Genomic DNA, 27467 nt, shown 5'->3' on the forward strand with positions numbered 1-27467 from the left:
AAAAATTATATTCCATAATGTTTTTTCATGTTTTGTGAGGAAAAAAAAAATCAAAGCAAAAAAAAAAATCAGACAAAGCACTAAATTGAGGACAGACTTTACTCAAATAGTAACCAATAGAGTTGACTCTCCATATTTACATAGGCTTGCCTATTTATATTTACAAATGCACTTCAGAACATTTATCCGTCCAGAATTTCAGTGAGACCAAATCAAATCTTGCATGGCTGCGTCAAAAAATGATCAAATTTACATGTAATCTCCAGTATAATGAGAAATCAGGGTTTTATATATGTTTCAGAATTTCGTCCCAGTTCTACGCAAGACTTAACCTTTAAAACTGACTGTACGATCATGTTAAACTGAAAGGGGTTGCTGAAACCACTTCACTACAACAAAGTCCACCGTAAAAAGCCTGTTTTTGCATCTTTCATCACCCACAGCCCGTTCCAAATAATATCAGGATTGCATGCTAGCGTTAAGAAAATAAAATTTTTCCTTAGAGAGGATTTCTTAGATTTACAATTATTGAAATTAAACATTTTTGAAAGTGCAAAATTGAACAAAACCTTTGCAATATCCCAAGGATCTTGTTAACATAGAAAATAATGAATGTTAAAGAGGACCAATAGGTATATTCTTATATGGCGAACATTAACAGGTACTTAATACGTTCATTCACGTATTTTGTGGGGGTCTGCTGTCAGCACTATCTGTTCTTATTTTTTTTTATTTTTTCCTGAGTACTCCCGTCTCTGGAACTTGCTCTTTTCACGCCTCTGACCACCTCCTCCTTCACTGCGTCGAGTGAAAGCTGGCATGGGAGGCTCAATCTCCCCAGGCCGACCTCCTCTGTCCGGTACGCAACCCATCAACACCTATAAACAAAACACAAATGGAAATATTGACAGATGAAACTCATTGCTTGCAAGTTATTTGAGGTAATATTTACTACATTAGTAAAAATAAATACATTTAGAATGTGTCAAATTTTAAATAAAATCATACCCATGAGGTTTTCCAAACATAAAATGTTAACAGTAAAAAATTAGCTTATATTACTTAAAATACATGTTTTTAACACATTTTTAACTCTGGCATATACTTTATATACTAGCCATTCACAGCAACACAGGGTTCAGGGTTTTGCTGCTAAAAAACAAAAAGAGGCCCTGAACACTGTTTTAAATAGTTCTTTATATTCTGGCAAGTTAATCTGCTACAAAAGTAGTTGCATCAGTTTAGAATTAAGAGACATTTGTTATTAGTTAGCAACTGGAATTCTACAGGTGGAAAATGTAAGCCTGAATTTAAAACTTAATGTAATATGGAAAGCAAAGTAGTAGATCGCCCCCTGCTGTCTGCACTAAAAACAACTGAATTGGATAGAGAATATAAACCCATCCTGCAACGGGAGCTCTGTATTCAGTTATATTTGCCTAGATGTAAATATTCTAAATGATTCACTGACCGTTAAGACAAGACACAGTTACTTCCCTTGTCTCCCCCAGAAAGGACTACAAAGTTTCTCACAGGGATGATCAGTTATCAGGGATAACTAACACACTTTCAAATAAGCAGCGCTGCACCACACTATGAAACATAGTCAATTGTGTTGTTATCTTGATGGTTATTTGGCTCAATAAAACATTCTGTTTACATTTACCATGTTTGTACTGTAGTTGCAAAAGTACTTCCATTATATTGTTTTCCCCATGGTGAAATGAATGGCATGCCTCGACCCCATCAACTATAACATGGTTCCTTAAATGATCCATGATCCTCTCTGATCTAAACTGCTGTAACTGGTCTGTTAGCAGAGGACATGTTTTGGTAGTAAATATTTCACCTTATAAATGGCTGTGGTTGGTCCTGCTCTCACTGGTAAAATGCGAGACTGATCCCCTCTAGCAGCCAGCAGCAGTGCAATAGAGACAGAGGACTCAAGTGGAGCCGAAAAAGGAGGTACAGAGGACAGCAGAGTGTTGCGTTCCTAAATGGAGAAGGCACATGTTTAGTGAAGGCAAATTAGAATAAATATAAAAAATAAAATAAAATAAAAATATAAAAAAAATACAGTGTACATTACAGGGGTGTATATACTAATTTCAATTTTATCTGCGGTCTAATTTATCATCAATACAATGGTCCAGTAAAACAAACAAAAACAAACAAAGAATAAGTCCAAGTACAATCATATTTAGCAATTCATAACCTGTAAACACTGCAGCCAGCTGATTCAGATAAGTTATGCTCTCTGGATGAAATATGAACTTGGCCTGTTCTTTAAGTACTGATAGTGTCAAACTGTATTTTAAGAAATTATTTTATCATGATATCATGACGTGTGATATCATGACATATGTCTTCGTACCTTTCCTCGCTCTCCCCATGCAAAGGACTGAAGAGTGACATAGAACCGCTTGATCATCATTTGGCGTCTGCAGTCATAATCTTTGCGTAGGGCTTCATTAAGCTCATGAACTTTCCTCTGAAAACAAACATTATTATTATTATTATTATTATTAATAATAAAAACTCAGGCAGTCCAATCATGGACTGGGAGGAGTTTATCTGTGTACTTCATACCCATTGCGAAGAACTAAGATCAGTCTTGAGCAATGGCTCTCGCACTTCACCCTCTGGGAGAGATGCCAGACGTGTCTCCACCTAAATGAATGGACATTTATTGAGTCATACAGAGTAAGAGGCACAACTGTCTCTGTTCAGTGGTTATTTAGCCTGCACTCTTCTTTCTTTCTTACCTGAGGGTAAGCATCACTGAGCCGTGAGGCTGGATCCATATCCAGGGCCTGAAACATCTGTGCCAACTCCTTCATTATCTCTTTCTCATCTTTTTTATCCCCCTCTGCTTGGGTCTCTTCCTCAATATCTATGATATTACATTCTTGCCCTCTTTTCTCTTTGCACAATTCATTCTGCCGCTCAGTATCGTCTGGATGGCTTTCTCTGTGCTGCAGCATATGTGCTGCCTGTAACTCGGACACCAGAAAATCTGTAATTGGAGTTCAACACAAAATAAGCATTGAATTAATTTGATTCACTATCAAGTTGAAAAACAGAAAAGAAAATTTATAGGTCACTCTTAGTTTGGGAAGAACTATAGAAACTCATCACTACTCACTACAATATTAGATCTATTCGGAGCAGTGAAAAAAAAGTCCAAATTCACTTTATAACTTGTTGTTTACAATTGTTTTGTTTGTTTTATGTGTAGGGGAAAATACCTGACTAATTTTTGGAAAACAATATCACTGTAGGTGAGGTGTACTTTATGGCTTCACCTGTTATTCTGTTCAGATGGATGGGGGTAAGAGTCTCTGAAGTGATTAAGTCATAAGGGTAAATCATCACTTCCAGCAGTTCCTTCAGCTCTCCAGCCAGAACAGCAGCACTACTGACTCCCACTGCAAGGCAGGTACAGTTTAAGCTCATGACAAAAAAAAAAAAAATAATAAAAATAAAATACTGTGCCATAGCAAGCCATTTTTGACCTTTAATCCAGTTACTTGATATCAGCAATTCAATTTAAAAACAAATGTAAACAGGACAAAAGTCTTACTGCTGGAAATTCTATTACAGTATTATGGATTTCAGTTGTAAAGAAGTAGACATTTGTGGCTTTCCTCAATTCATTTCAATGAGAATAATCATTTTATGTGTATTCATGTTAATTCAGACTTTAAGTTCATTTTTTACATGATGTAGAGTTTCTACTCTTACATTTTATGCTCCACTTTTATTACTATGACTTCAACATGAAATCAAATATATATGTGTATGTATATGAGCATGTGTGAAATTCAATTAAGTAAAAAGCTACAGTTTCCTACAATTACTGCTAATGCACATTTGTATTTAATATACTTACTACCTGTGCACCTTCTCTAGCCATTGCAGTAATGAACAGCCCTATATAACCCTGTATTGGTATAATAACAAAGCTGTATCTAATTGAACTGGTTCTACAATGCTCATATGAATTGACTACCTCCAAGTTCGGGGCAACTTTTCCTCAGCTCGGCGACCACCCAGGAGAGCAGGGGGCACGGCAGTTCGTCGCATGTGCACCGCCTCATACAGCGGCTGCTGTTATAGCTATGGAGATTGAACACGGCTTTAAGGACCGAACTGCTTCGGAATCCAGTTTTCAGTCCCACCTTAAACAGTGCGACAGGATGTAGCTAAACCAGTGACTGTACAGTCATTTCTACAGACACTGAGCTGAACGCACAGCCGCAGCATTTAAGGAGGAACGGATCACTGGAGTAAAGTTTTAGGTAAACATGGCACACCACTCGTAGTTAGTGGTGAGGACAGGCGAACGCGACGGCTTACCCAAGAGCTTTGAGAGCAGCAACTGTCCCGACATCTCTCTCCATCATACGGATTGAACAAGTGACTTACATACAGACACTGTTAAATACACACCATGCACTGAGAATCTACTACCGAGCTGCCTACATTACTTCCTAAACTCAGTTCCCTTTCTTCCTCGTCTGTCACGCCCTTAACTGCGGAGGTCAGGCGAGAGTAATCGAGGCGTGCTGGGACTTTTATTTTATGATAAGAGAAAAAAATAAACATTTTCTTATTGCAATAACTTTAATAGCTAATATTGCAAAGCAATGTAGTGTGTATATGATTTTAATATGTGTGTCTTTAACACACGTTTATTGTAGTCATTATTTGCACACATTTATACATTTACAGTAGCTGTCATTCTAATGATACCTGCACTTATGCACAGTGCGCCTCATGACCACTGCGCTCTGCAGGACACGGATCAATTCTCTTTCATGCACAATAATGAAATAAAAATGTCATAATTACATAAATAATATATAAAAATAATTACATTTAAAAACATGCTTTTAAAAAATATACATACTTAACATAATAAAAAACATACTTAATAATAATAACAATAATAATAATGGTATGTGAACGGTGGATTAGAAAAGTAAGAATTTCACTGGACAATGTTGTACGTGTATATGACAAAAACACTGAAAATCTGAAAATACTGGATACTAATGTGAAAGTGAAATATCAGTATCCACCGGGTCCGTGGTCGTTTATCGCTGTTCAAAATGTTGAGTCAGCCAATAGGAAGCCAGATTTCAGAAACTGAACGCTGATTCAGCCAATCACAGGCCGCAGAGAGAGCGCCGCGGTGCCCGCATCAGGAAGCTGCGTTAGCTTGGCTAATTCCTCGGTCACCCTCCATCTTGTGGATACTGCAGCTACCGAGAATTGCGCTCGAAAGAAACCCCACGTAAAAAGGTTTGTTCACATTTTGCACCAATACAAAGTGAACTGTTTGCTCGCTGTTTGTTCTGATGTGGTTTTGCTGTGAGGTGTGTATCACTATAAGAGCGGGTTCTTGCGCGAGCTGTTTGTTTGGCTGATGTTAGCTAGCTAGCATTAGCCTAATTGACGTAGCCATCGTAAACGTACTCTGCACGTTCTGGTTGTTTTTGCAACGTAAAACAACAAATATGCTTCATGCATTTCTGCACCATTTATCCTGCATGGTTGTGCTGCAGCGCTGTGTCTCTTGGTAGCTATCTAGCGAGATAAACACATGTATTTATGAAGCAGCTAACTAGCTAGCTAGCTACATACTCAACGTAAGCCGAGCCGAGTGTGCGCGTCCTGCCAGCAACCTCCCCGCTTACCCCTCTGTTTACTCTGCAGGGCGACAGGTTTTCGGGGGGAACTTCATCGAGCTAGCAGCAGACGTGCATGAGAACATGAGCACAATTAACGTGAAAAAGCTCAAAGTCAACGAGCTGAAAGAGGAGCTCCAGCGCCGCGGCCTGGACACCCGCGGGCTGAAGGCGGACCTGGCGGACAGGCTGCAGGCGGCATTGGAGGCCGAGGCAGCCGGCGGTGCGGAGGAGGAGGAAGAAGAACAGGACGCGGGAGAAGGAGACGAAGGTAAACTGAGGCTGAGTGCCAAACGACTCACTGTGGGGACTCCCTAGTGCACTATATAGGGAGTAGGGAACCGTTTAAAAAGCGGTTGAGTGGTCTGTGTTTTGAAACGGACGCAGCGATCCAGATGGCGTGGCTGTGGAAGCAGATTTACTAAGGGATTATGCGAGATGATTTACTGGCAGCAGGACAGGAGCAGTGCATTGTATCCTGTGGTAAAATATACAATTGAATCGATTTTGTTATTATTAGATTCAATTGCATTTCAGTTGTTTCAGTAAAACCCTTATACTATCTTAACATTTTAAGATTAAAACATTTTATTTGAACTCTGCCATTTTATATCTGACCATTTCATTTACATAAATGTAAACAAATGTAAATGCACTTTGAGGACAAAATACTTCAATACTTTGTGCTTTAATGCGGTGCAGTTCATTGATTTGATTGATAAGAAATCGACCTGCTGGAAGACTGACTGCTGGGGGTCCCCTCTACCTGTGTCAGACCTGCGGCACACCCTCCTGCCACTGCTATCTGCCTAATAACAATGTTAAAACCTAAATGGACTCTTACCTATCTGTAGCTATTAATATTAACACTATCAGAGCTATGACTATATTAAGTTATACTACACCATAAAAATTATATTGTGATTAAGAATATGTTGCACACCTGAGCTTTTCAACAGTTTAGGTGGTTTGGTGACTTTGTCAATAATTTATAAATATTTCTCACCAAAGGAGGATGGGTCCCCCTTGTGAGTCTTGTTTACTCCCAAGGTTTCTTCTTCCTTTTTCCCAAGGAGTTTTTCCTTGCCACTGTCACCATTTGGCTTTCTCACTGGGGGTCTTCGTGTAAAGCTGCTTTGTGGCAACAGTTGTAAAATGCACTATACTAATACATTTGGTTTGATTTGACTTTTGCTGTACAGTGATTAATATGGTCTCTTAATCTAGAAGTTGCCAGTGGGGAACCTGATGATGGGGAAAATGGTGGACCTCAGTACGAGGATGAAAACAGTGGCGATCAGTACCAGGAGGAGAATGACCAGGGTAATATGAATGATGAGGAGGACGGCAACGAGAACAGTGCAGATGCATCTGACTCTGGGTTTGGAACAACTGACTTCACCACAGATGTGGGCTTCGAGCAGCAGATGCAGCAGGAATACGTTGAGCCTCCGATACAACAACAACAACAGCAGCAGCAGGAGGATCTAGAAGCTGAAAAAGACAATCAGGGAGCTGAGCTGAAGCAGGAGTATGACGAGCCAGCCATACAACAGCAGCAGTTTGAGGAACCACAGGAGCAGCAAAAGTCAGAGAGTACAGAACCAGCAGCTAGTGAACAGGGTAAGTCCTGTTTTAATCCAAATATCTCAGGCACAGATTATTCAGACTTGTTTACTGTGTGGTTCTTGATGTATCATAGTGTGGTTTTGTTCCTTTTTTTTTTTTTTTTTTTTTTTTTAGTCGATAAAATCTGTGAAACCGTACAGTTAATTATTGTTGTTTTGTGCTTGGGGACATAACGTTATTCCACTAGAAACATATGAGGTCAAAGCAGAGCCAAAGAAGGAAGATGATGAGCCTCAGCAGGCAGAGACAGCAAATGCCTGGATGCCTGTGGAAGGAGACCAGTCAGGGCAGGTCAAGTCAGAAGATTACAGAGACACGTCATACAGCCGCAAAAGGTCCTACGACGACAGCCGTGGATATGGGTACTATGAGCATCGTGAAGACAGAAGGTAAGTTTGATCCCATCTCTTGTATTTCTTTCCTCTTTTTAGTTTCTTCTTCATGGATGTATCATTAACTGTATATTCTATAGGGGCCGGTCGCCACAGCCCCCAGCTGAAGAAGACGAGGAAGATTTTGATGACAGCCTTGTGGCTATTGACACCTGTGAGTACAATACAATTGTGTTATTACTAATACTTTGTTAGGACCATATGTTTCTAAAGGAATGATGATGTTAATAAAACTGGACTAAGGCCAGCTGGAGGTGTAGTTGCACTGTTATGGTTTGGTTACATGCTTATTAAAGTATAGCTCATGTTATTTGTATATGGATAATATTGCAATAAATAGTGTTTGAAACTGCTAGCCTTGAGTAGTTATGTATGGTTCTTGATTTGGTATGATCATAAGGGCTTTTCTTAATGTTTTCCTATGTTTTGTTACCACAGATAACTCCGACCTACATTTTAAAGTGGCTCGTAACAGGTACAGTGGTTACCCACTTACCATTGAGGGCTTTGCATACCTTTGGGCAGGTGCAAGAGCTTCTTATGGGGTCACCAAAGGACGCATATGCTATGAAATGAAGGTAACATTAAGGATCTGGAAGTTTAAGGTCATACATGACTGAAAAGTGGTAACTTTTTAAAGTTAATTAAGATTTTTAAAGTAAATAAAGATTTTCTTTCCATTTAGATCAATGAGGAGATCTCTGTGAAGCATCTTCCGTCTAGTGAGCCCGATCCCCATGTGGTGAGAATAGGGTGGTCCCTGGATTCTTGCAACACTCAGCTTGGTGAGTAGATTAGTAAAACAAGAAGGGTATTTTGATTGATAAGGTGACTTTGATTTGACAGAGAAAATCAGTAGCAGGTACTTGTTGACTGTAAACATGAACCTATTCTGGAGAGTTGAGAACAGTGTTTAATATGTATTTCTTATTTCTTTATTTATTATTTTTATAGGAGAGGAACCTATGTCCTATGGCTATGGTGGAACTGGCAAGAAATCCTGTAACTGTAAATTTGAGGACTATGGAGAGAGATTTGGTGAAAACGATGTGATTGGTTGCTACATTGTGAGTATTTGACCCTTTTTTTTTTTTTTTTTTTGTTCTTCTGCTTGTTAATCTAAATAGTATTATTTCCCCCAGAAATTATATGATTGAGTATAATAAGAAACTTATTGTCTTATTAACTAAAGATAAGAAACTAACTAACCCATACTTCTTTATTTAACTGCAATGTTAACCTTGTCAGGTGAAGTATACCACAGTATGACAATTAAAACAACAGAGACATCTCTTAAGCTGTTTTTATATCTTCAGGACTTTGATAGTAAAGAAAAGGTGGAAATGTCATTCTCCAAGAACGGCAAATGGCTTGGCACATGTTACAACATCTCTCGTGAGGAACTGGATGGCCGAGCCCTCTTCCCACACATTCTGGTAAAGAACTGTGGTGTGGAGTTTAACTTTGGCCAGAGAGAGGAGCCTTTCTTCCCTCCTTCTGAGGGTTTTACCTTCATCCAGCAGTTGCCACTGCAGGACCGTACCAGAGGAACAGTGGGACCTGCAACCAAGGCAGATTGTGAAGTATGGATGTTGATTGTATTCTTATTTTTCATTCTCATCTTTTTATTATTTCTTTAAAACTTTTAGATAAGCAGTGAGAAAAATGTAATATACATGTAAATTCTGTACACGGTATAAAATGTATGCCCATGTCTTCTTTTTCCACAGATCCTGATGATGGTGGGCTTGCCTGGCAGTGGAAAGACCACTTGGGCGAATAAACACACTGAGCAGAACCCACAGAAGAAGTTCAATATTTTGGGCACCAATGCGATCATGGAAAAGATGAAAGTATGTATATGGATTACGCATAGTATGCAAATGCAAAGTTTTTTTTTTTATTATTAAAACACAAGGGGTATTCTTACAGGCTTATCATCTCTGTAGAGATCAATTAATGTATCAGTGCATTTATATAGGGTATATCCTTATATTGAGTGTTTTATAATGTGACGTGGCTTTGCCAAATCTGATTTTAGAACCAGAGCTTTTTAAAAACTTAGCAGTGTAGGAACTGTTAGACTTGTTAGACTTCTCTCTTTCTTATGGACTTTAATCTAATGACTGTTGCTTCTTCTCTAAGGTGATGGGCCTCCGTCGCCAGAGGAACTACGCTGGGCGCTGGGACGTACTCATCCAGCAGGCTACGCAGTGTCTCAACCGTCTCATCCAGATTGCTGCCCGCAAGAAACGCAACTACATCCTGGACCAGGTACTGTCATTCCCGCCTGTCCCGTCTGCTGCTGTTCCACTTAAGTTTGTTTGTTTTTTTTGTTTAACCATCCCCTTTTTTTTTTTCAACCTCCCCAACCCCTTTGGAAAAAGGGAAACAACACAGCCCCACTGCTGCTCCCTGATGCACATGTTCATTAATGCACTTCTGCTCTCTCTGTAGCCCTGGCCCAAAACATTGGTTAGCAGCTTTTGCTCCTGAAAACATTAATTTATTGTTACTCCTAATTTCCTTGTCCTGAACATGTTGCTGTGTTTCTCATTTGTTTTGTATTTCTTTTGATTTTGCTTATAATGAACCGAAAACTGTACAGAACTGTAATAGAGTATGTTCTTACTCTGAATATATGTTTATGGTTTCCCTTTTAATAATGTATGTGTTGTTGTAAAGAAATATTTTGCCACACTGTACAAATAGTCCATGTCATTAGTAAGATGTTGAAAAACAAGTAATCACAGCCTGGTGAGTAAGAAACCACCTTCTGTTGCTATGGTAATTGTAAGAAAACCCCAACATCACTCTGATGTTTTTTAAATTAGATAACTTGGAACTTTTGAATGTTGTATTAAAAATGAACTTTAAGGTAAGTAGAGAAACTAACCCACTTGAAGTTTTTAGATCAGTCTTGGCCAAGTCAGAATCAGGTAAGTAAGGTCAAATGGATGTGCCTAGGGTTCATTAAGGAAACTGTGAGTATTGACAGGTAGGTAGTAAGTGTTTGTCTGTGTCAGGCATAGCTGGACGTTTGAAGAATTGGTAAGTATAGGTAAGTTAGGGGACCCAGGAGTAGTTTGTGTAAACGCTTGTATATGCTTTCAGAACGTTAATCAAAAAGGCCTACTTTGTGTCTGGCTATTATGAGAGCATTTTGTAGTTCAGTTAGTGTTTCTAATCAGTTTTTGATGTTTAGATGCTACAAACAGAAGAGTGAGGTGTTTATATTGGGATCTGTGTGACTGTTTGGAAGGTGTGGTGTCGTCAGGCACTGTCCTAAAAGACTATGGGTGTATTTACCTTATTTTGCAGTTCACAACTTAATATATTGGTTTATTACTGGTGATAATTTATCTCATAGTCATGCTAGCCAAGAGATTTGCTGAAGACTTGGATAAAAGCAATGTAATGATGCAAGTAGCTGTAGAGAAGTGATTTTGGTCCCCTTTTCTTTTAAAAACTGTCCTCTGCAACTTCGCCTCGCAGCAGTTTCCAAGGTAAGTGAGTGGGGGGTTGTGAGAGACAACCATTAGTCATTCCAGAACAGTAAATCTAGCCATGAAAAAAAAAAAACTCTCTCACTTTCGTCGTTGCAGGAATCCCAATCCCCCTCCTTCGGAACGCAAAGCCATAACAAAGCAAAAAAGTGAACAATAATGAACAAGCTTCTACTTCTTTCTTGTCACCATTGCTAGACAAATGTATATGGATCAGCCCAGAGACGAAAAATGCGTCCTTTTGAAGGGTTTCAACGCAAGGCTATTGTAATTTGTCCCACGGATGAGGATTTAAAAGAGCGAACGTTAAAGCGAACTGATGAGGAAGGGAAGGATGTTCCCGATCATGCTGTGTTAGAAATGAAAGGTAGGAATGCCACGGATAACCAAAAAACAATGCTTCCAACTACACACCCAGATCTGCTTTTGCTATGTTTTTTGTTTTTGTTTGAATTTTTTGTTTTCCCCCAAACTTCGAAGATCCCCACCCACCCTCTTCTGTTTTGCCAGATAAAAGAGCTCCTCTCCTTTTTCTTGTTCTTGATTCTCATCCTGTCCTCTGGCCCCTGTTTTCTGCAACATTTCATTTTCTGTACCACGGCAAACTTAATGAACAACATAAAGTAACGGATCGGCTTATGTTTGTTAGCAAATCTCTTCTGTACTGTCAAATTGCAGTTTTACAGTTTTAATCCATTTTATCTTAATTGTGAATGTCGGCTGTAGGTCCTAATTAATATGTTGGCACAACCACCCTTAATCCTTCATAACTCTCTTTTTCTGGCAACTGTCTTTCTTTTTATATTTACTTTTATGTTTACCCTTATTCTGGGACAAGTTTTGCCTTAATCAACTAAGGCAATATTTGTCCAAGGTCCCTCTGACTCGCCCACCACATCTTGTCTTCTCTTTCCCTCTCACTTTCTCTCTTTCACTGTCTTCTCCTTTTCTTCCTTCCCTCTGTTCTGCCCAGTCTAATGTTTCTTTTGGCCACCACTGTTACGATGCTAATAAATCTCTTTTGTTTCTTGGCGACGCGGCTGTTCTCTCCCTCACTGCGTGCCCTCTGCCCCCCCTTCCCGTCCTCCCCATAGCCAACTTTGTGCTGCCCGAGGCTGGAGACTTTCTGGATGAGGTGATCTTCATCGAGCAGCAGCGCGAAGAGGCAGACACTCTCATCAAACAGTACAACGAGGAAGGGCGCAAGGCCGGCCCTCCACCAGAAAAGCGCTTCGACAACCGCCAGGGTGGGTTCCGTGGCCGCGGCGGTGGTGGTTTCCAGCGCTACGACAACCATGGTGGACCCCAGGGAGGCCGAGGGGGCTACCAGAGTCGTGGTGGCCCTGGAGGAGGTGGTGGCTTCCGTGGAGGTATTAGGCTTTTGAACTATGATTTTTATTTTCTTTGTCACAGTTGGCCAATTTTGACACATTTTACATTGAAGTCCTTTCTGTACGTGTTTTATAATGGTTCATTTTTAGCCTTAATAGTAGCCTATTTGAACCATGAGGATAGAAAACGACTAGTTTTTGAGTAACATCTTATGCAGCTTATGTATTGTCTAGATTTTGGTTGTAAATTATGCTGTTGTTTTGGTCCAAGACATATTTTATGCTTTAATTACTCATCACCTAAGATTTGGAGTCCTGGTTTGTGTCATAACCAGTGTATGTAAATGGTGCCGCCTAATGATTTGAATGAGCTGTTATTTCAGTCGGTTTTGAGAAGTTGCATTTTGTCAGGTAAGTAAGACCTTTGTCATTTGTGTAGGTTACAACCGCGGTGGATACAACCAGAATCGATGGGGAAACAACTACAGAGATTCAGGTGGCCGAGGAGGCTACAACCGCAATCCACAACAGGGAGGCAGCTACAACCACAATCGCCAGGGCTCATACAACAAAGGAAGCTCTGGGTCCAGCAGCAGCTACAGTCAGTCCCAGGTACCAGAGCTCTTAGAAGGGAGGTTGATGGTGGTGGTACATGTGTTCAGTAAAAGTAATGTATCATTGTTTATAAAAATGAATCTGTTTTGTATAGCCTCAAAGCTACAATCAAGGTTACAACCAAGGCAACTACAGCCAGGGTTACAACTATGGAAGCTATAGCCAGTACCCAGGATACAACCAGGGCTACAGCCAGACACCTGCTACCACAGGCCAGTCATACAACCAGCAGCAACCGCAACCGCAGCAGCAACCGCAGCAGCAGCAGCAGCAGCAGCAGCAGCAGCAGAACTACAGCCAGCAGTATCAGCAGGTAAGCTACTACAACAACTAATGATGAATGGGAATTGGATGTGGTGTGATGAAGACCTGGGATGCCTTTTTTAAGAACTTTAAAGTTTTACATGGTGGTACTGTAATGTAATTTTTGTCCCATTAAAATTAGTGTCTTTGTTTTTCTGTTAGTATTACAGCAAATTGACCTACCACACATGAACAGCATCTTAACATATTCTCAGGAAACACAGGCCTTCTAAATAGTATTCCTAATATGGAATAGTTTTCTTTTTGTAAGAGTATCATTGATCCAGAACAAGTACTTTCACATCAAGTCTTGGCGTTAGGTTTTAGTTTGACCTGTGCTATTTGTTTGCTGTGCTTGTTTAATCTCTTCATTTGTTGCAATTGCAGTATGCTCAGCAGTGGCAGCAGTATTACCAGAACCAGAGCCAGTGGAACCAGTACTACAACCAGTACGGAAACTACGGCAGCTATGGCAACCAGCAGAACACACAGGGCTCCCAGGGCACACAACAGTAGTAGCTGCGTCCACAATGACCCTACAGGCCCATTCCATGAGCGTCATTCCTCTGCCTACTTTTTTATAGTCTTTGTCTTATCCACACCCTCACAGTCTTCCTTCTCTCTTACACCACTCCCCTGTGTTTTGTTTTTTTTTAAATATAAAGTTCTGTTGCTCAGCCTTAAATGTAACTGCATTTCCTTTTGCGCTCCATTAACACATTTTAGTTCTGGTGGCAGTAGCCAGTTTTGTTATTAAAGTATTAACTTACCACAGAGATTAGCCTATATTTATAAACAGGAAGCAGGCAAATTTAAATGAGTAGTGATGTGGCATAGTTTCCTCCAGATACTTCACGCACAGTTGCTTGAATGCTTTGTGCGCATGATTTTACATCCGATCAATTTTAATGGAGTTTTGTATGTAGAAAACTTTCTCAGCTTTTTCTTATTTGTCTTTTAAAAACATGTTTTCTTCCTCATTGGTTTAAGAACGCAATCTTGTCTAGATACACAAGTGGACATTTTAACAGCATAATTCTTTGTAACACTTTAAAACAATATTATGTACCTGTGGAGTTTATCATCATCCTTTTTATATCATTGTTAAAATGTCTCAACTGGCCGACTTCATGTGTTCTCCTGACTCCTGTTTAGTGAGCATAAGTAGCTCCTTGTGTGGTTGTAAAAGTTTTTATACCTTGTACCATGTTTGTAAAACAATATTCGCATGTGGTTTTGTGTCAGATCAAAACTCACGTTTTTTTTGTATTGGAGAATATAATCTGAAGAACTGACTTGTTTGTCGTTTATTGAGTCAATTTGAATACTGTAACTGTGGATCATTTTGTTTTTGAACAATGCTTTCAGCCAGACCAGACATTTGACTTAAGTCACTACATCCATATATGAAACTAATAAGAATTCTTTAATTTCATCAAATATTTTTGATTAGCACTATGGAGACTATGGGTACAAAACATTTAATGCTGCCCAACAGCATTTCAAGAGGAAAAAGTGAACAGGAAGTTGCTGATGTATCCCAAGTTGGGCAAGTGTTAGAGCCATCATTACACCTCAGTGGAGAAATCAAAGTGTTAGTAGATATTTCTGGAATGAACTAGTGCAAGCAGTTTTGTATTTTTTTTTTCCTAAACTAATTTGTGTAGTGTTAGAGCAGAGATGATGTAAAAGACAAAATAATATAAAAAGTGAAAACAAAAAACAAGAAATGTTTGTTATTGTTTCTTCTGTTCTCAAAACAACAACAACAACAAAAACCATGTGCATATAGCTGTATATATTTTGTGTTAAACGCTCATCATTCTAGGTAGCTCGGTTTGGCTCAGAAACATACACATTTTATTTTTCACCACAAAAGACTGAAGCTTTTAAAACACTGCAATTGCGTGAAAAACGCAGTTGTAGGCCTGCCTTGCTTCTGAGTGGGCTCCTGACCCACCTCCACCCTTCCTCCACCCTTCCTCCCTTCCTCCCTGCCCAGGAAGACGCAAATAGAAGATGGACGGGTGGATAGATGTGATGAACAAAAAATAAAATTAAAAGCATTTCAGCAGTACGGTTTTAAAAAGCATATACACCGTGTGATAAATATTTATATATTTTCCATATTTATACAGTATAATATATTGTATAATTATTTATTATACCGATATTTATATTTAATTTATTTAAATATACAAGCATAACAAAATCATAAATATATATACAAATATTTATATCTCGCTTATTTATTGTATTTAAATGTGCATTTATACTTCGATATAAACGGAATATAACAGCCATGCTGTTCACGGAAGTACATTTCTCCAACATCCAGTACTTCCGTGCAGTGTCAATATGGCGCCCGTGCTGTGTGTGGAGTGATACAGATGAGACGTTTACAGCCTGTCTAAGTGAGAAGAAGAAATAGGACTACTGTAAGTTCTAGCAATTAGTCCTACACATCTCTGTCCTTAAATTAACTCCACGACGCGGTCCGAAAATTGTGGCTTACAATTAAAACAGAGGATCGTACACGCAGCGCAGCGCAGCGTCGAGGCTTCATCTTAAACAGCGCCTCGGTCACTAGTTTCTTTTTGTACCGGCGGCAGAATGTGACTAGTGTTCAGTTAAGGTCGAACTTAACGTTGTCGACATATACTAATCAGAAGCTTCGTATGTAGCTAGTAGCTGTGAACGTAGGCTGCTACAATGAGCCAGAGCCTTTCAGTCAATACAACAACAATCTCTGTCTCTGGAGGGGAGTGAAAATCAACCCCATTTCTAATGTTAGAATTCCTTCTGATCTAACATGGCATAGTGAAATGATGTATAGTAGCTAGTTACTGGATAGTGGAAGAGCACCAGTTTCAATATTTAAAAACAAAATGCACTCATAATGTCAAATGATAGTCTTTTCCAAAGGGCCTCTAATTCACTGCCTTTCATGGAAGCCACTGGCCAATATTATTTACAAGTTATTATGTTATTTATACTATGCGCACATTTACACTTAGTTAACTGGGCTTTTATTTTTGCTCTGAAGTTGCATAAAATATCTGTTGGCTGTGTTTTCTGGGGCTTTTTTTATCATCACAAACTATTTTTGGCTTTATTATTGAAATTATGGTGGAAAACCATGTAAATATGTATTGTTACATCCCTTACTCTGATCTCAAAATCCGATTTCTTGTTCCCCAGCAAAAGGAGTAGTGAAATGCAAGCTAGAGGGATTTTGTTTTGTTTTAATGAAATCTTGATGATGTTGTAGTTGACAGAATGGCGTCAGGCTCCGGAGAAAGGCAGCACCTTACTGGACGGGAGGACGCAGCCATCGATATGACCACCAGTGAAAAGGTACCCTTGGGATCCTTTAGGGCTTGCCTAGACTGTTTTGCAGTTCCAAATCTGTAGTCCACAATGCTGCACAGTTTCATATTTATGGCTGTAATACACCAAATTCAACTCAAGGATGACTTTTGATGATATTGAATGATATTATTCAGTAACAAGACTGCTAGTTAACACTGGCTTAGACCACATCAGGCGTGGCTAATACAGGCTGGGAGGATCCTGGAGGTTTGAAGATTTTCCCGCTCAAATAAACAGTTCAGTTCAGACCAGTTTATGATCAGTTCTAGTAGAGGTGCTAGAGCAGAGAGAACCCCACACTGAACGAGGCTCGGCTCTCCAGAACTCAAATGGGACGTCATTAGACTACATTTAAATACTACCATAACTGCACCTAAATATATGGCTTTCCAAAGTTTCATTTATCCTCAGAACCAACATATTTTATGTTTTGTTGTGTTTGACGTGTTAAATTTGCTTCATAGGTCGTGGACCTGCTGAACCAGGCTGCTTTTATGTCCACTGATGATAAACTTACTGCACTGAAGCAGGTAAACATATTTCTAAAGCATTGTCTGCTGTTATGCTCAGATGTTTGAATTGAATGCTCACTGTATATATTTGTTTTGGTCTTTAGGTGCAAGAGTTGATTATTAATAAGGACCCCTCATTACTTGATAATTTTCTGGATGTAAGTACAGTTACCTGTAGTGTATTATATTAGCTTCAGCATAGAAATCCTCAAGATGGGAACTAAAATGTCATCTTTCTCTGATTTCTTCTCTTCAGGAGATGATTGCATTTCAGACTGACAAGTCGATTGAAGTGCGAAAATTTGTTATTGGCTTCATTGAGGAGGCATGGTAAGTTCACCGGTTTTCCAAATGTTGTAACCATTTATTTTTACGTGTTTGTTGTAAAAGTTTACGTTATGCATAATTACATTATCTAATACATTACATAGAATTACATGATTGCATATTGCATTGGGTGGTCCTGCTAGCAGTACAAAATATATAATTGATGTGCTGTATGAAATAACAATTTAAGAAAGAAAAAAAAAATATTATTTTATTTTTTTTAACTTCAAGTGTTTTATTTCTACTATAATGTAAACATTTGGATTTGAGCTTTGAAGGGGTGCATCATATTAGATGTTAGTATGCCAACTGTGCTGTTTAATTTAAATAATATGGATATATTTTCTATCAGATTTATATTTTTTCCTTGTGTTCCAGTAAACGAGATAATGAGCTGTTGCTGAAACTTATCGCAAATCTAAACATGCTGCTTAAGGATGAGAGTGTAAATGTTGTGAAGAAGGCCATCCTCACACTTACTCAACTTTACAAAGTGGCTCTGCAGGTATTTCCAAAGTTATTTAAACATTGTCTTGAAAGAATGAATACCCTGTAATGACTGACACTTAAAGCCAAAACCTTTTACAACATTTCTGTGATCGATTATTTTGGTTTGTTCTGCCAGTGGTTGGTGCGCCCGAAGAGTGTGTCTGAAATGCAAGAGGCGTGCTGGATTATGGTGACCCAGATGAAGGAAGAGGTTCTGGCTCTGCTTGATTCAGACAATGATGGCGTTCGCACCCACGCCATCAAATTTACCGAATCTCTCATCATCAGCCTGTCTCCACGAACGCCTGACTCAGATGTACCCAAGAAACAAGAGGGGGACATCAGCCTAGACAAAATCCCAAAAGATCACCCGTACATTCGCTATGGTGGGTCAAAGTTATGAAAAAGCTAGATGACGTTTTAATAAATACATTACTCAATCTAAATGCATGTTTCGCGTTCATGGAAATAACAACAATATTGGGCCCTAAAATATCTCTATTGTCAGGCCTTTACCTGTGGATAGTTTTTGTGTTTAATTTGCATCATGTAGCAACTGTCCATAAATGCGGAATTAATTATTGCAGAAATAATTTTGTTTATTTTCTTTTTTTCAACCCAGATGTACTGTGTGAAGAGGGAAAATCGGCTCTAGAGCAGCTTCTTAAGTTCATGGTGCACCCAGCCATCTCCAGCATTAATCTGACCACTGCTCTGGGCTCACTGGCCACGCTGGCCCGGCAAAGGCCTATGTTCATGTCTGAGGTTGTGCAGGCCTATGAGACTCTGCATGGTGAGTAGAAATCTTGTAGTTTGTTATGACTGTATGGACTCTACTCAGATAGTTCTGACCATCTGACTTCTGCCTTACCTAGCCAACCTGCCCCCCACTCTGGCCAAGTCTCAGGTGAGCAGTGTGCGAAAGAACCTTAAGCTGCACCTGGTATCTGTGCTGCGGCACCCAAGCAGCGTGGACTTCCACAGCCAGATCTCCACGCTACTGCTGGACCTGGGCATGGCCCAGAGCGAAATCGCTCGCTGTGCTCCTCCTGCTGCTGCTCAGCCCCGCAAGAGATCTCGCCACGAGCCCTACAGCGAGGGCAAGAGAATCAAGATTGGTGAGTAGAAAGGTTCATGTTTTATGTTAATAATCAACAGCTTTATTCCCTTAAAGTGATGGATTGCCCAAACATATATGTAGTTGCTTTTTAGTAGATAAAACCTACAAACAAAAACCGACAATTATTTTGTTCTGCACTGGAGCTACAATGCTACCTAATCACGAACATGATATAAATCACATCATGCTGTTAAAGGACAATTTCACAGATTTTGTATTTATTTATTTTTTAATCAGTTGAGATGTATGTGGTTTAGTGTAAAATAGTTCTATTCAACCTTGGTGTGTCTTTAGAGTGACAGTTATAGCTCTACAGGGCAGATTATAGAAGGCTGGAAATTGTGTTTTAGACTTTGACTGGCATCAGACATTTTTAGAGCCATTAAATACTTCACATCTGCTTCCTGACGTTATATAGCTTCGGACTAATTATCAGCGTTTTCTGCCTGTCTCACAGAACCCACTCTGATTGAGGATGATGAGGATAAAGAAGAGCCAGCACCTGCTGTTGCCCCCAAGCCATCATCCACCACAGGCACACAGTCTGCCATAGACCTCACTGCTGAGTTCTTGCTGCCTTTGCTCACATCGGAAAATGTAGCTAACTTGGTATGTGCTGGTGCTTCACCTAATTTATAGATGATATTTATATATAGAGTTACAAAAATGATCCTGCTTTGTGATCAAGATTGATTTTCCATTAGATAATTGTTCTGTCATTTATTGTTATGGATTTATTTATTTAACATATTGTCTTTGTTTTGCTGTTTTTGTTATCTTTTACAGGTGCTGATTAGTATGGTTTACCTACCAGACGTCATGCCGGCTTCCTTTCAGGCCACATATACACCTGTGGAGTCTGCTGGCACAGATGCTCAGATCAAACATTTGGCTAGGCTCATGGCTACACAGATGACTGCAGCTGGGCTTCGACCAGGTGAGGAGTCCAGAGATGCTGGTGTTGTCCATTTCTTATTTTAGACTATTTTATAGTGCTGCAATCAATGACTGTATCTATATTTGAGTAATATACAATGTATACAATATAAAATACTGTGGCACACAGTTAGGAGCTAGAGTTGGTGACGGACAGCAGACAATATTATATCTTTTTAAAACCAAACACAAACCATAATTTTTTTAAACAGCCCATATCTAAATAAGCCATTTCTTTCAGTCTTTCTGGCTTCTTCTCAAGTTCTGCAGTTCAATTCAGTCCACAGACTTTTGTTAATTCATCAGCTACTGCTTCTTTCTTGTCTTTCTAGTGTCTACTCAATTTTTAAGAAGCCACTGCTGCCACTGGATATTCCATTTTCTGGAGTGTTGCAGTCCTACTGTTACAATGCCTGCAGAATGCAACCAGAAAATCTGCCTCAAATAGGTTTTGCAATAAGAAATCTCTGTATCCCTCAATTTCCAGGTGTGGAGCAGTGCAGGGCACGGGGCGAGGAGGGGAAAGAGGGAGAAGGCGAGGCCAGCATGGAAGAGTCCAGCTCCAAAGACCCCATCATCATCCGTAAAGTTTCTGCAGTGTCTTTGGGCCAAGCCATCTCTGTGGTGGGGGCATACAAGAGTCAAGCTGCTGAAGAAACGCCTCAGGCCAAGAAACTTCCAGAACCTATTCTGCCTTCTACACAGTCAAAGTACAAATTCTTTCTCTACTGAGCACATTCATGGCTATAATGTTTCAAATAATATTAATTTAAGCTGATTAGGAATATGTCCTTTTTTCATCTGTCTGTGTTTTTTTTTTTTTTTTTTTTTTTTTTTTAAATCAGAGCACCAGGCAGCAGTGGGCGGAAGAAAGTCTTCCGACTGGCTGATGTAGTCCAGCCCTTGTCTGACACTCAGCTTGAGAAGTTAACCAATATGGCTGTCAAACGCATTCTTCAAGCAGAGAAGGCCATTGCACGTAGTGGCATGTCTCATGTAAGCGGATTTATTGGGTTTGCTCCAACTAGGTCTTTTTCAGTTTTCTTGAAATCTCATATGTGACCAGTGAGCTCACTTAGATGTTATCACTACTCGAAAACTGTGCAAGATCTCTACTTCAATTCATCTGTCCCCCAGGTTCGTGTGAAGCTTTTGGCGAGGTTAATGACACAGTTTGAGGGGACAATGAAGGATGACATGCTGCATTTTATTCTGGAGGATATGCGGGCCCGGAGTGACCTAGCTTTCTCACTGCTGTATCAGGAGTACAATCAATACCTGAGCCAGCTGCCCTCAGGCTCGCTAGACAGCTACGAGCACTGCCTATTCGCCCTACTCTCTGGCCTGCAGGAGCGGCCTGAACAGAGAGACGGGTGAGTTGCACTCAGCCAAGAGCAGCTTAAGAACTGAATATTTAAGTTAATAACAAGGTGTAAAATAAGTTGATAGTAAGGTTTTAAATACTGATGAAGCCCATGGTGTTTGTCACAATAACAAACTTTCACTGTACAAATATTGTCATATTGCCCATGTCTAGTCTTGTATTGCACTACTGTGTAAATATTTTTCCATAAAAATTTTATTTTTCCTATTTTGAAAAATTGCACTAAAATAAACGTCAGTGCTTTGCAAATGTGGTGGGGGAGGGGGGTTGACCGAATGGAAATAATATTTTGAGGACTGGTATGGTGCAGTCTCAGTTACTGGATTATCAGCTTCTCATGTTCTACCTGTTTAAGACCTAAACAAAACAATGAAGTCAGATTTCTGGTTACTTTATTTTCTGGAAGAAAATGCCTCAGTTTGTGTTTACTCAGTTTGTTTCTCTGCTTTTTTAGGCTGTTCACCAAGTTGGTGTTGGAGGCTCCACTGATTACAGAGTCTGCCCTGGAGGTCATCCGACGCTACTGCGAGGACGAGGTGAGACCAACTGCCGTATTAACTTTTCAGTCAGAACTGTTATGAATCCAATGCATACTTAAAGTTTCAGTGCATGGCTCATTCAGCTTTTAAGTGACCAGTAGCGAATTCTGTGTGTCTTTGTGTTTTTCAGTCTCGTGTTTATCTGGGCATGACCACCCTGAAGGAGCTCATACTAAAACGCCCTTCCAGACAGTTCCAGTACCTTCATGTTCTACTGGACCTCAGCTCACATGATAAAGAGAAGGTTATTTTGCTTTTCAGTCATACTTTTGTCCCCTAAATGGCCTGAAATGGTGAATAATGTTTTCTTATTTTGTTTGCTTATGTTATAGGTGCGCTCCACAGCCCTTACCTTCATCAAGCGTATGTATGAGAAAGACCACCTGAGGGAATACATAGAGAAGTTTGCTCTGAATTACATGCAGCTGCTCGTCCATCCAAATCCTCCTTCATTACTGTTTGGAGTTGGAGAGGACACAGGTTTGATAAAACATCTCCCATTCAGGTCATATCATATGTCATATCATTGAAAACAGGAAGACATATTTGCCAAGTCTGATCGAAAAACAGCCTTTTTTTGTTTAATTTTGATGCTCACAAAAATCATAACTTTTACATAAACAGAGTAGTTCTGTCCATTGATGTTGAATTTATAAGCAGTATGTTACCAAACGGCAACCGATCGGAACAAGGACTGTGTACATGTATTGGTTTTAAAGGCAGAGTAATAGTTTGTTAAATTTTTAGAAGATAAAGATAATAACAATGGGGAAAAAAGTATAATATGGGCTCTTTAAATGCTAATCATATGCTAATGAAATCACAAGTTTACAATCAATGTAAGCTACATTATCATATAAAGCAATCCTTAAAAGTCCTGCTTTGTCTACAGAGGTGGCCTCTCCCTGGACGGAGGAGACAGTGAGGCAGTGCCTGTATCTCTACCTCTCCCTTCTTCCCCTCAACCATCGTCTGGTCCATGAGTTAGCTGCTGTCTACACAGAGGCCATCGCTGATATCAAACGCAGTGTGCTCCGTGTCATAGAGCAGCCCGTAAGACCTTCTCTCGGCTTAGCTTGCCTGGCTTCTGTCTTTCTCATGCTACCATGTCTTACTGTTGTTCTGTCTGTAGTGTTTTACATTTCTCCACGTACGTCTCTAACCTCACCTGTCTGTGTAGTCATATTGTGTTACAGCGCTATACCTAAAATTTCATTAACCCTCGTTTCTTTTTTTTCTTCAGATCAGGGGAATGGGCATGAACTCTCCTGATCTACTGCTGCTGGTAGAGAACTGTCCCAAGGGGGCAGAGACTCTGGTCACTCGCTGTCTGCACATACTGACTGACAAAGGTACAATTATGATGTTTAAGATATTTTATTGCATAGAATGTACGTTTCTCAATTATGCAAGTGCAGTTTACTGGCATATTGATGTAATATTGCCATTCAGTTTAAGCTGTTTCTTTCGTAGACAATTAGCATTAAATGCAGCGTTTTTTTTTTTTGTTTTTTTTTGTATTTCATTATGCCTCACACACAAAATACAGAACCTGACAATGAAATAAATAGTAAAATTGAAATGAACATGATTTGTAACATAGACCAAATGCAGTTATTCAGTCAAGCCATGTTTGGTGTCTGAGGTTTGCTTCTTTTGTTTAATATGAAAGCAGCTAGTCTGGTGTTGCTAAGAAACACTGGGCTTAGACTGTCACCAATCTCATTTTTATAAATACACCCAACAACATCTTTCAACCTAATAAAAACACATCCAGATCTTTTATTTTCTTCATATGCAGACAACTCGGTGCAGTTTAGAACACTGTATGCCTTACTTTAGTCTGTTAAAACAAAAATAAACTTGGCAGCCATTTTGAGTTGCCATTCCAGTTTAACCCTACAAGCGTACTTAAGGTCATGCTACCTTCACATGCTATCATTACAGGCTATATTTACCAAGTTGACATTGATGACAATCCAAGTCCAGTTTATAGTAGCCTAGCATCTCACTTGTAAACTAAAGAACGCCATGCTGGATACCAAATATGTCTTGGCTGATCGAGTGCATCTTGGACAAAGAAGCAATAAAGTTCTCCTTTGGCCAAAATAGAATTCTTCACACATACAAATACCCTCAGGACTCCTCTATATATCACAGTTGTTAAAATACCCCCAGTGACATTTCTCTATTAACAGTATCATTCTGTACTGTAAAATAACAGGGTTGTAGAAAAAATATCAAATGAAATTATTTTGTAATACTTCGTATTACAATTGTAATGAACACTTCACCAGTTTCATGATCGCTTTGTCTCTTTGCAGTGCCTCCGTCTCCAGACTTGGTAGAGCGAGTAAGGGATCTTTATCACAAACGAGTGCCAGATGTCCGTTTCCTAATTCCAGTTATCAATGGCCTAGAAAAGGTCTGACCCTGACAGTCTATCTATTGAAATTTTGTTTTTACACACAGTTTCAAATTGAATGGCAGTGTTGCTCAGTGTGTCTACTTTGACTGTTCAACAGAAAGAGGTGATCCAGGCACTGCCCAAACTCATCAAGCTCAATCCCATAGTGGTCAAGGAAGTCTTCAACCGCCTCCTAGGCACACAACACAGTAATTATATATTTTAATACTCAATTGGGGAAAATAATTCTTTATTGTTTTCACAGTGGGAAGTAAGTGTTATTTGGGCTTATTTAAAATGCTCCCCCAATTATTTTGTATTCCTACAAAAATCTCTTCATCTTCTCTCCACAGGTGAGGGTAGTTCCTCTATGTCTCCTCTAACTCCTGGTGAGCTGCTGATCTCCCTCCACAACATTGACTCCACCAAGTGTGACATGAAGTCTATTATCAAAGGTAACAGCTCTACTGTAGATTAGCCATGTTGGATCTACCTCTATCATTGGTAATCAAACCAAGTTATTAATTTTGTTAATTTTTTTTTGTATTCTGTCATTGTTTTCTCAACAAAGGTATTGAACTGAAGCATTAAAAAAATATCAGTGCAATATCTTCATTAGCATGGTGGTTGTAATCAGTCTTCCCCTTCTCAGTGCAATTTTAATATTACATTCCCTCTCCATCTCTTACTCTTCTTTGTTACACATCTGCTCTCATAGCCACAAACCTGTGCTTTGGTGAAAAGAACGTGTACACATCAGAGGTGCTGGCTGTGGTGATGCAGCAGCTGATGGAACAGAATCCTCTCCCCATGCTGCTTATGCGCACGGTCATCCAGTCGCTCACTATGTACCCACGACTGGGCGGCTTCGTCATGAACATCCTCTCTCGCCTCATCCTCAAACAGGTGTGTGATGTGACTCCTGGTTAATGTTTTGAATTGAGATAAAATGAAGCTTCCAATATCAGTTTTATTGCACATTTAATGTTTGTCAGGCTTGTGATACACTGGTCAAAAATCATTGTCTTTGGGGAAATTGTCAAATGTTTATAAAAATATGTAGCCATATTCATTTATAATATCTTATCTGATACTGTTCTGACTGAGATCTTATGTAAGTCTTTGCTGTTAAGTAGCTTTTTGGGTGTATGTAGGTGTGGAAGTACCCCAAAGTGTGGGAAGGCTTTGTGAAGTGCTGCCAGCGCACCAAGCCTCAATCCTATAGTGTGCTGCTGCAGCTACCGCCTGCACAATTGGTCAGCGTTTTTGAACGCTGCCCGGAAATGAGGGAGCCTCTCCTGCAGCATGTTCGCTCCTTCACCCCACACCAGGTATAATAATAATAAAATGAAAACCGCCCACATTAGAGATGAGAAATTACGTGCATTTACTGTCATCAGTCAACAACCAACAATCTTTTTTTCCACCTTGTTCGTATCTTTGTAGCAAGCCCACATCCCGTCCTCCATTATGGCTATTCTGGAGGTTAGCAGCAGAATGCAGGAGCCAGAGCCACAGCCTGAACCTGAACACATGGAAACAATGGAGGAGAGAGAGGTCAAAACTTAACACTATTCTGATTGGATATATACAAAGCATATACAAAATTAAACTCCGATGTATTAAAAGACTTTGAAATCACTGTATTCAATCAATATATTGTTTATCTGTTAGATGCATCCCCAGAAAGTCATGATGCCTGTAGCACAAGCAGAAGCTCCAGCCCCATCCGTAACAGCTGTCCATGATCCAGTGCCTCAGTCAGGATTGATCAAAAGGGAAGAAGAGGAGCCTATGGAAGAAGGAGAAGCAGGTCTACAGGTTGCCAGTGAAGCCACAACCCAAGTAAGAGTCCTCTCATTTCCTGTTTTGTCAGTGTAAGCTCATTCAGTTGTGGCAATGCTCTTTCTCAGTACAAAGGCTTAAAATTAACATCACCAGTTCAAAGTCTAACGCTGAATTTTGACTTTGGCAGTTTGAAACACTTGAAGCTGAAGCAGGAACCACTGATGTTCTTCAGGAAAAAGCAGAGGAGTCAATGGAGACATTTTCTGAATCTGCTGATGCAGCTGATCAGCCCCAAGAGGTGGTGGACAGTGTAGCAGAACCTGAGACACCAGCAGGAGATGCTGAGTGAAGCAGAGAGGAGGAGGACTGAACGAATGTACAGACTCTAAGGACAGTGGATCATCAGTAGACTGGAAGCTTTAATTGAAGCTGCCCCTTATATATTCAGTAATACCAGTGAACTGACTCTAGAGGTCTAGAATGAAATAGTAGTTCATTGTTTAACCTGCAAATATTTCTTAGTTCTGTATTGTTTTCAGATTGAAAACAAAAACGTGTTGATTTTGTATCGTAATTCCCAAAACATTGTCTTGTGGGAACAAAATAAATAATAATTTTGTTTTCCTTTCCTTCTTTTTTTCCCTTCTCTTTTTAACTACTACGACTGTCCTTGAACCTAATGCAGCATTCAAGTGCAGCTCGGATGTTCCTTTGTGTGTCAAATTCTTTACAGTCAATCAAAGGTAGCATAACGACACAAGTCCCACACTTAGGTAAAAGGAGAAATATTCTAGTTAGAAAATACTTCAGTAAAAATTTAAGTGATTTATTATTTATTCAAATAAAAGTACAAGTATGTTCCAAAATGTTCTTAAAGTAAAAAAGTAAAAGCATTTATTTAAAAGGGGCTTCTATTTTCTGGATTTTAAACATCAATGTGTTTTGAGTTACAGATGAATACAAAAATGGTTGGTGCTAGTACTGCGTCATTTTCAGAATCATACAAATAAACCTCTGCTTTTCTGTTCAGCAAGAACTAAAACTAAATATTAATATTCATTTCACAGATGATAAATGTGGTGCTCTATGGTTCTCAGCTCTGAGACCATGTGAATGACACCTGT

At 39.5% G+C, this 27467-nt stretch overlaps 3 protein-coding genes across 4 annotated transcripts; 2 read left to right on the top strand and 1 right to left on the bottom strand.

Moving 5' to 3' along the window:
• Positions 1-81: 81 nt before the first annotated feature.
• On the bottom strand, positions 82-4597 carry LOC140574250 (protein FAM98B). The gene is made up of 8 exons (XM_072694033.1): positions 4360-4597; positions 4013-4119; positions 3306-3428; positions 2766-3016; positions 2590-2670; positions 2375-2491; positions 1850-1993; positions 82-878 (listed from the first exon to the last, which is right to left on the bottom strand). The coding sequence occupies exons 1-8, from the start codon at positions 4404-4406 to the stop codon at positions 720-722; spliced, it is 1029 nt and encodes a 342-aa protein (XP_072550134.1). The 5' UTR covers positions 4407-4597; the 3' UTR covers positions 82-719.
• A 614-nt stretch (positions 4598-5211) lies between these two features.
• On the top strand, positions 5212-14764 carry hnrnpul1l (heterogeneous nuclear ribonucleoprotein U-like 1 like). 2 transcript variants are annotated; one of them, XM_072674710.1, is made up of 16 exons: positions 5212-5307; positions 5722-5964; positions 6921-7316; positions 7510-7711; positions 7795-7868; positions 8153-8292; positions 8400-8499; positions 8669-8781; positions 9031-9297; positions 9445-9567; positions 9860-9988; positions 11419-11587; positions 12315-12590; positions 12991-13163; positions 13261-13479; positions 13857-14764. In XM_072674710.1, the coding sequence occupies exons 2-16, from the start codon at positions 5778-5780 to the stop codon at positions 13983-13985; spliced, it is 2697 nt and encodes an 898-aa protein (XP_072530811.1). In that variant the 5' UTR covers positions 5212-5307; positions 5722-5777; the 3' UTR covers positions 13986-14764. The 2 variants fall into 2 exon arrangements, with proteins under 2 accessions (XP_072530811.1, XP_072530819.1); XM_072674718.1 differs by having other exon boundaries at positions 6924-7316.
• Positions 14765-15818: 1054 nt separating this feature from the next.
• sympk (symplekin) lies at positions 15819-26972 on the top strand. The gene is made up of 27 exons (XM_072674766.1): positions 15819-15907; positions 16741-16826; positions 17306-17371; positions 17458-17511; positions 17610-17683; positions 18059-18185; positions 18306-18555; positions 18792-18962; positions 19045-19287; positions 19747-19898; positions 20076-20226; positions 20713-20935; positions 21071-21221; positions 21363-21598; positions 22064-22145; positions 22279-22392; positions 22481-22628; positions 23041-23201; positions 23392-23500; positions 24473-24573; positions 24674-24764; positions 24909-25010; positions 25274-25461; positions 25710-25886; positions 26002-26112; positions 26230-26400; positions 26531-26972. Exons 2-27 carry the CDS (start codon positions 16749-16751, stop codon positions 26690-26692), a joined length of 3693 nt encoding a protein of 1230 aa, XP_072530867.1. The 5' UTR covers positions 15819-15907; positions 16741-16748; the 3' UTR covers positions 26693-26972.
• The last annotated feature ends 495 nt before the right edge of the window (positions 26973-27467 follow it).

This window comes from Salminus brasiliensis, chromosome 1 (assembly GCF_030463535.1).
Source record: "Salminus brasiliensis chromosome 1, fSalBra1.hap2, whole genome shotgun sequence".
Lineage (NCBI taxonomy): Eukaryota > Metazoa > Chordata > Actinopteri > Characiformes > Bryconidae > Salminus > Salminus brasiliensis.

Coding starts and splice junctions, on each gene's coding strand:
- LOC140574250 (XM_072694033.1), bottom strand. CDS start 4,406: ATGATGGAGAGAGATGTCGGGACAGTTGCTGCTCTCAAAGCTCTTGG. Junction 3,017..3,305: donor CCATCTGAACAGAATAACAG/GTGAAGCCATAA, acceptor CTCCAATTACAG/ATTTTCTGGTGTCCGAGTTA. Junction 2,671..2,765: donor TCAGTGATGCTTACCCTCAG/GTAAGAAAGAAA, acceptor CCATTCATTTAG/GTGGAGACACGTCTGGCATC.
- hnrnpul1l (XM_072674710.1), top strand. CDS start 5,778: ATGAGCACAATTAACGTGAAAAAGCTCAAAGTCAACGAGCTGAAAGAG. Junction 7,869..8,152: donor CCTTGTGGCTATTGACACCT/GTGAGTACAATA, acceptor TTGTTACCACAG/ATAACTCCGACCTACATTTT. Junction 11,588..12,314: donor TGCTGTGTTAGAAATGAAAG/GTAGGAATGCCA, acceptor TCCTCCCCATAG/CCAACTTTGTGCTGCCCGAG.
- sympk (XM_072674766.1), top strand. CDS start 16,749: ATGGCGTCAGGCTCCGGAGAAAGGCAGCACCTTACTGGACGGGAGGAC. Junction 23,202..23,391: donor TCCGTGTCATAGAGCAGCCC/GTAAGACCTTCT, acceptor TTTTTTCTTCAG/ATCAGGGGAATGGGCATGAA. Junction 25,887..26,001: donor GCTCCTTCACCCCACACCAG/GTATAATAATAA, acceptor GTATCTTTGTAG/CAAGCCCACATCCCGTCCTC.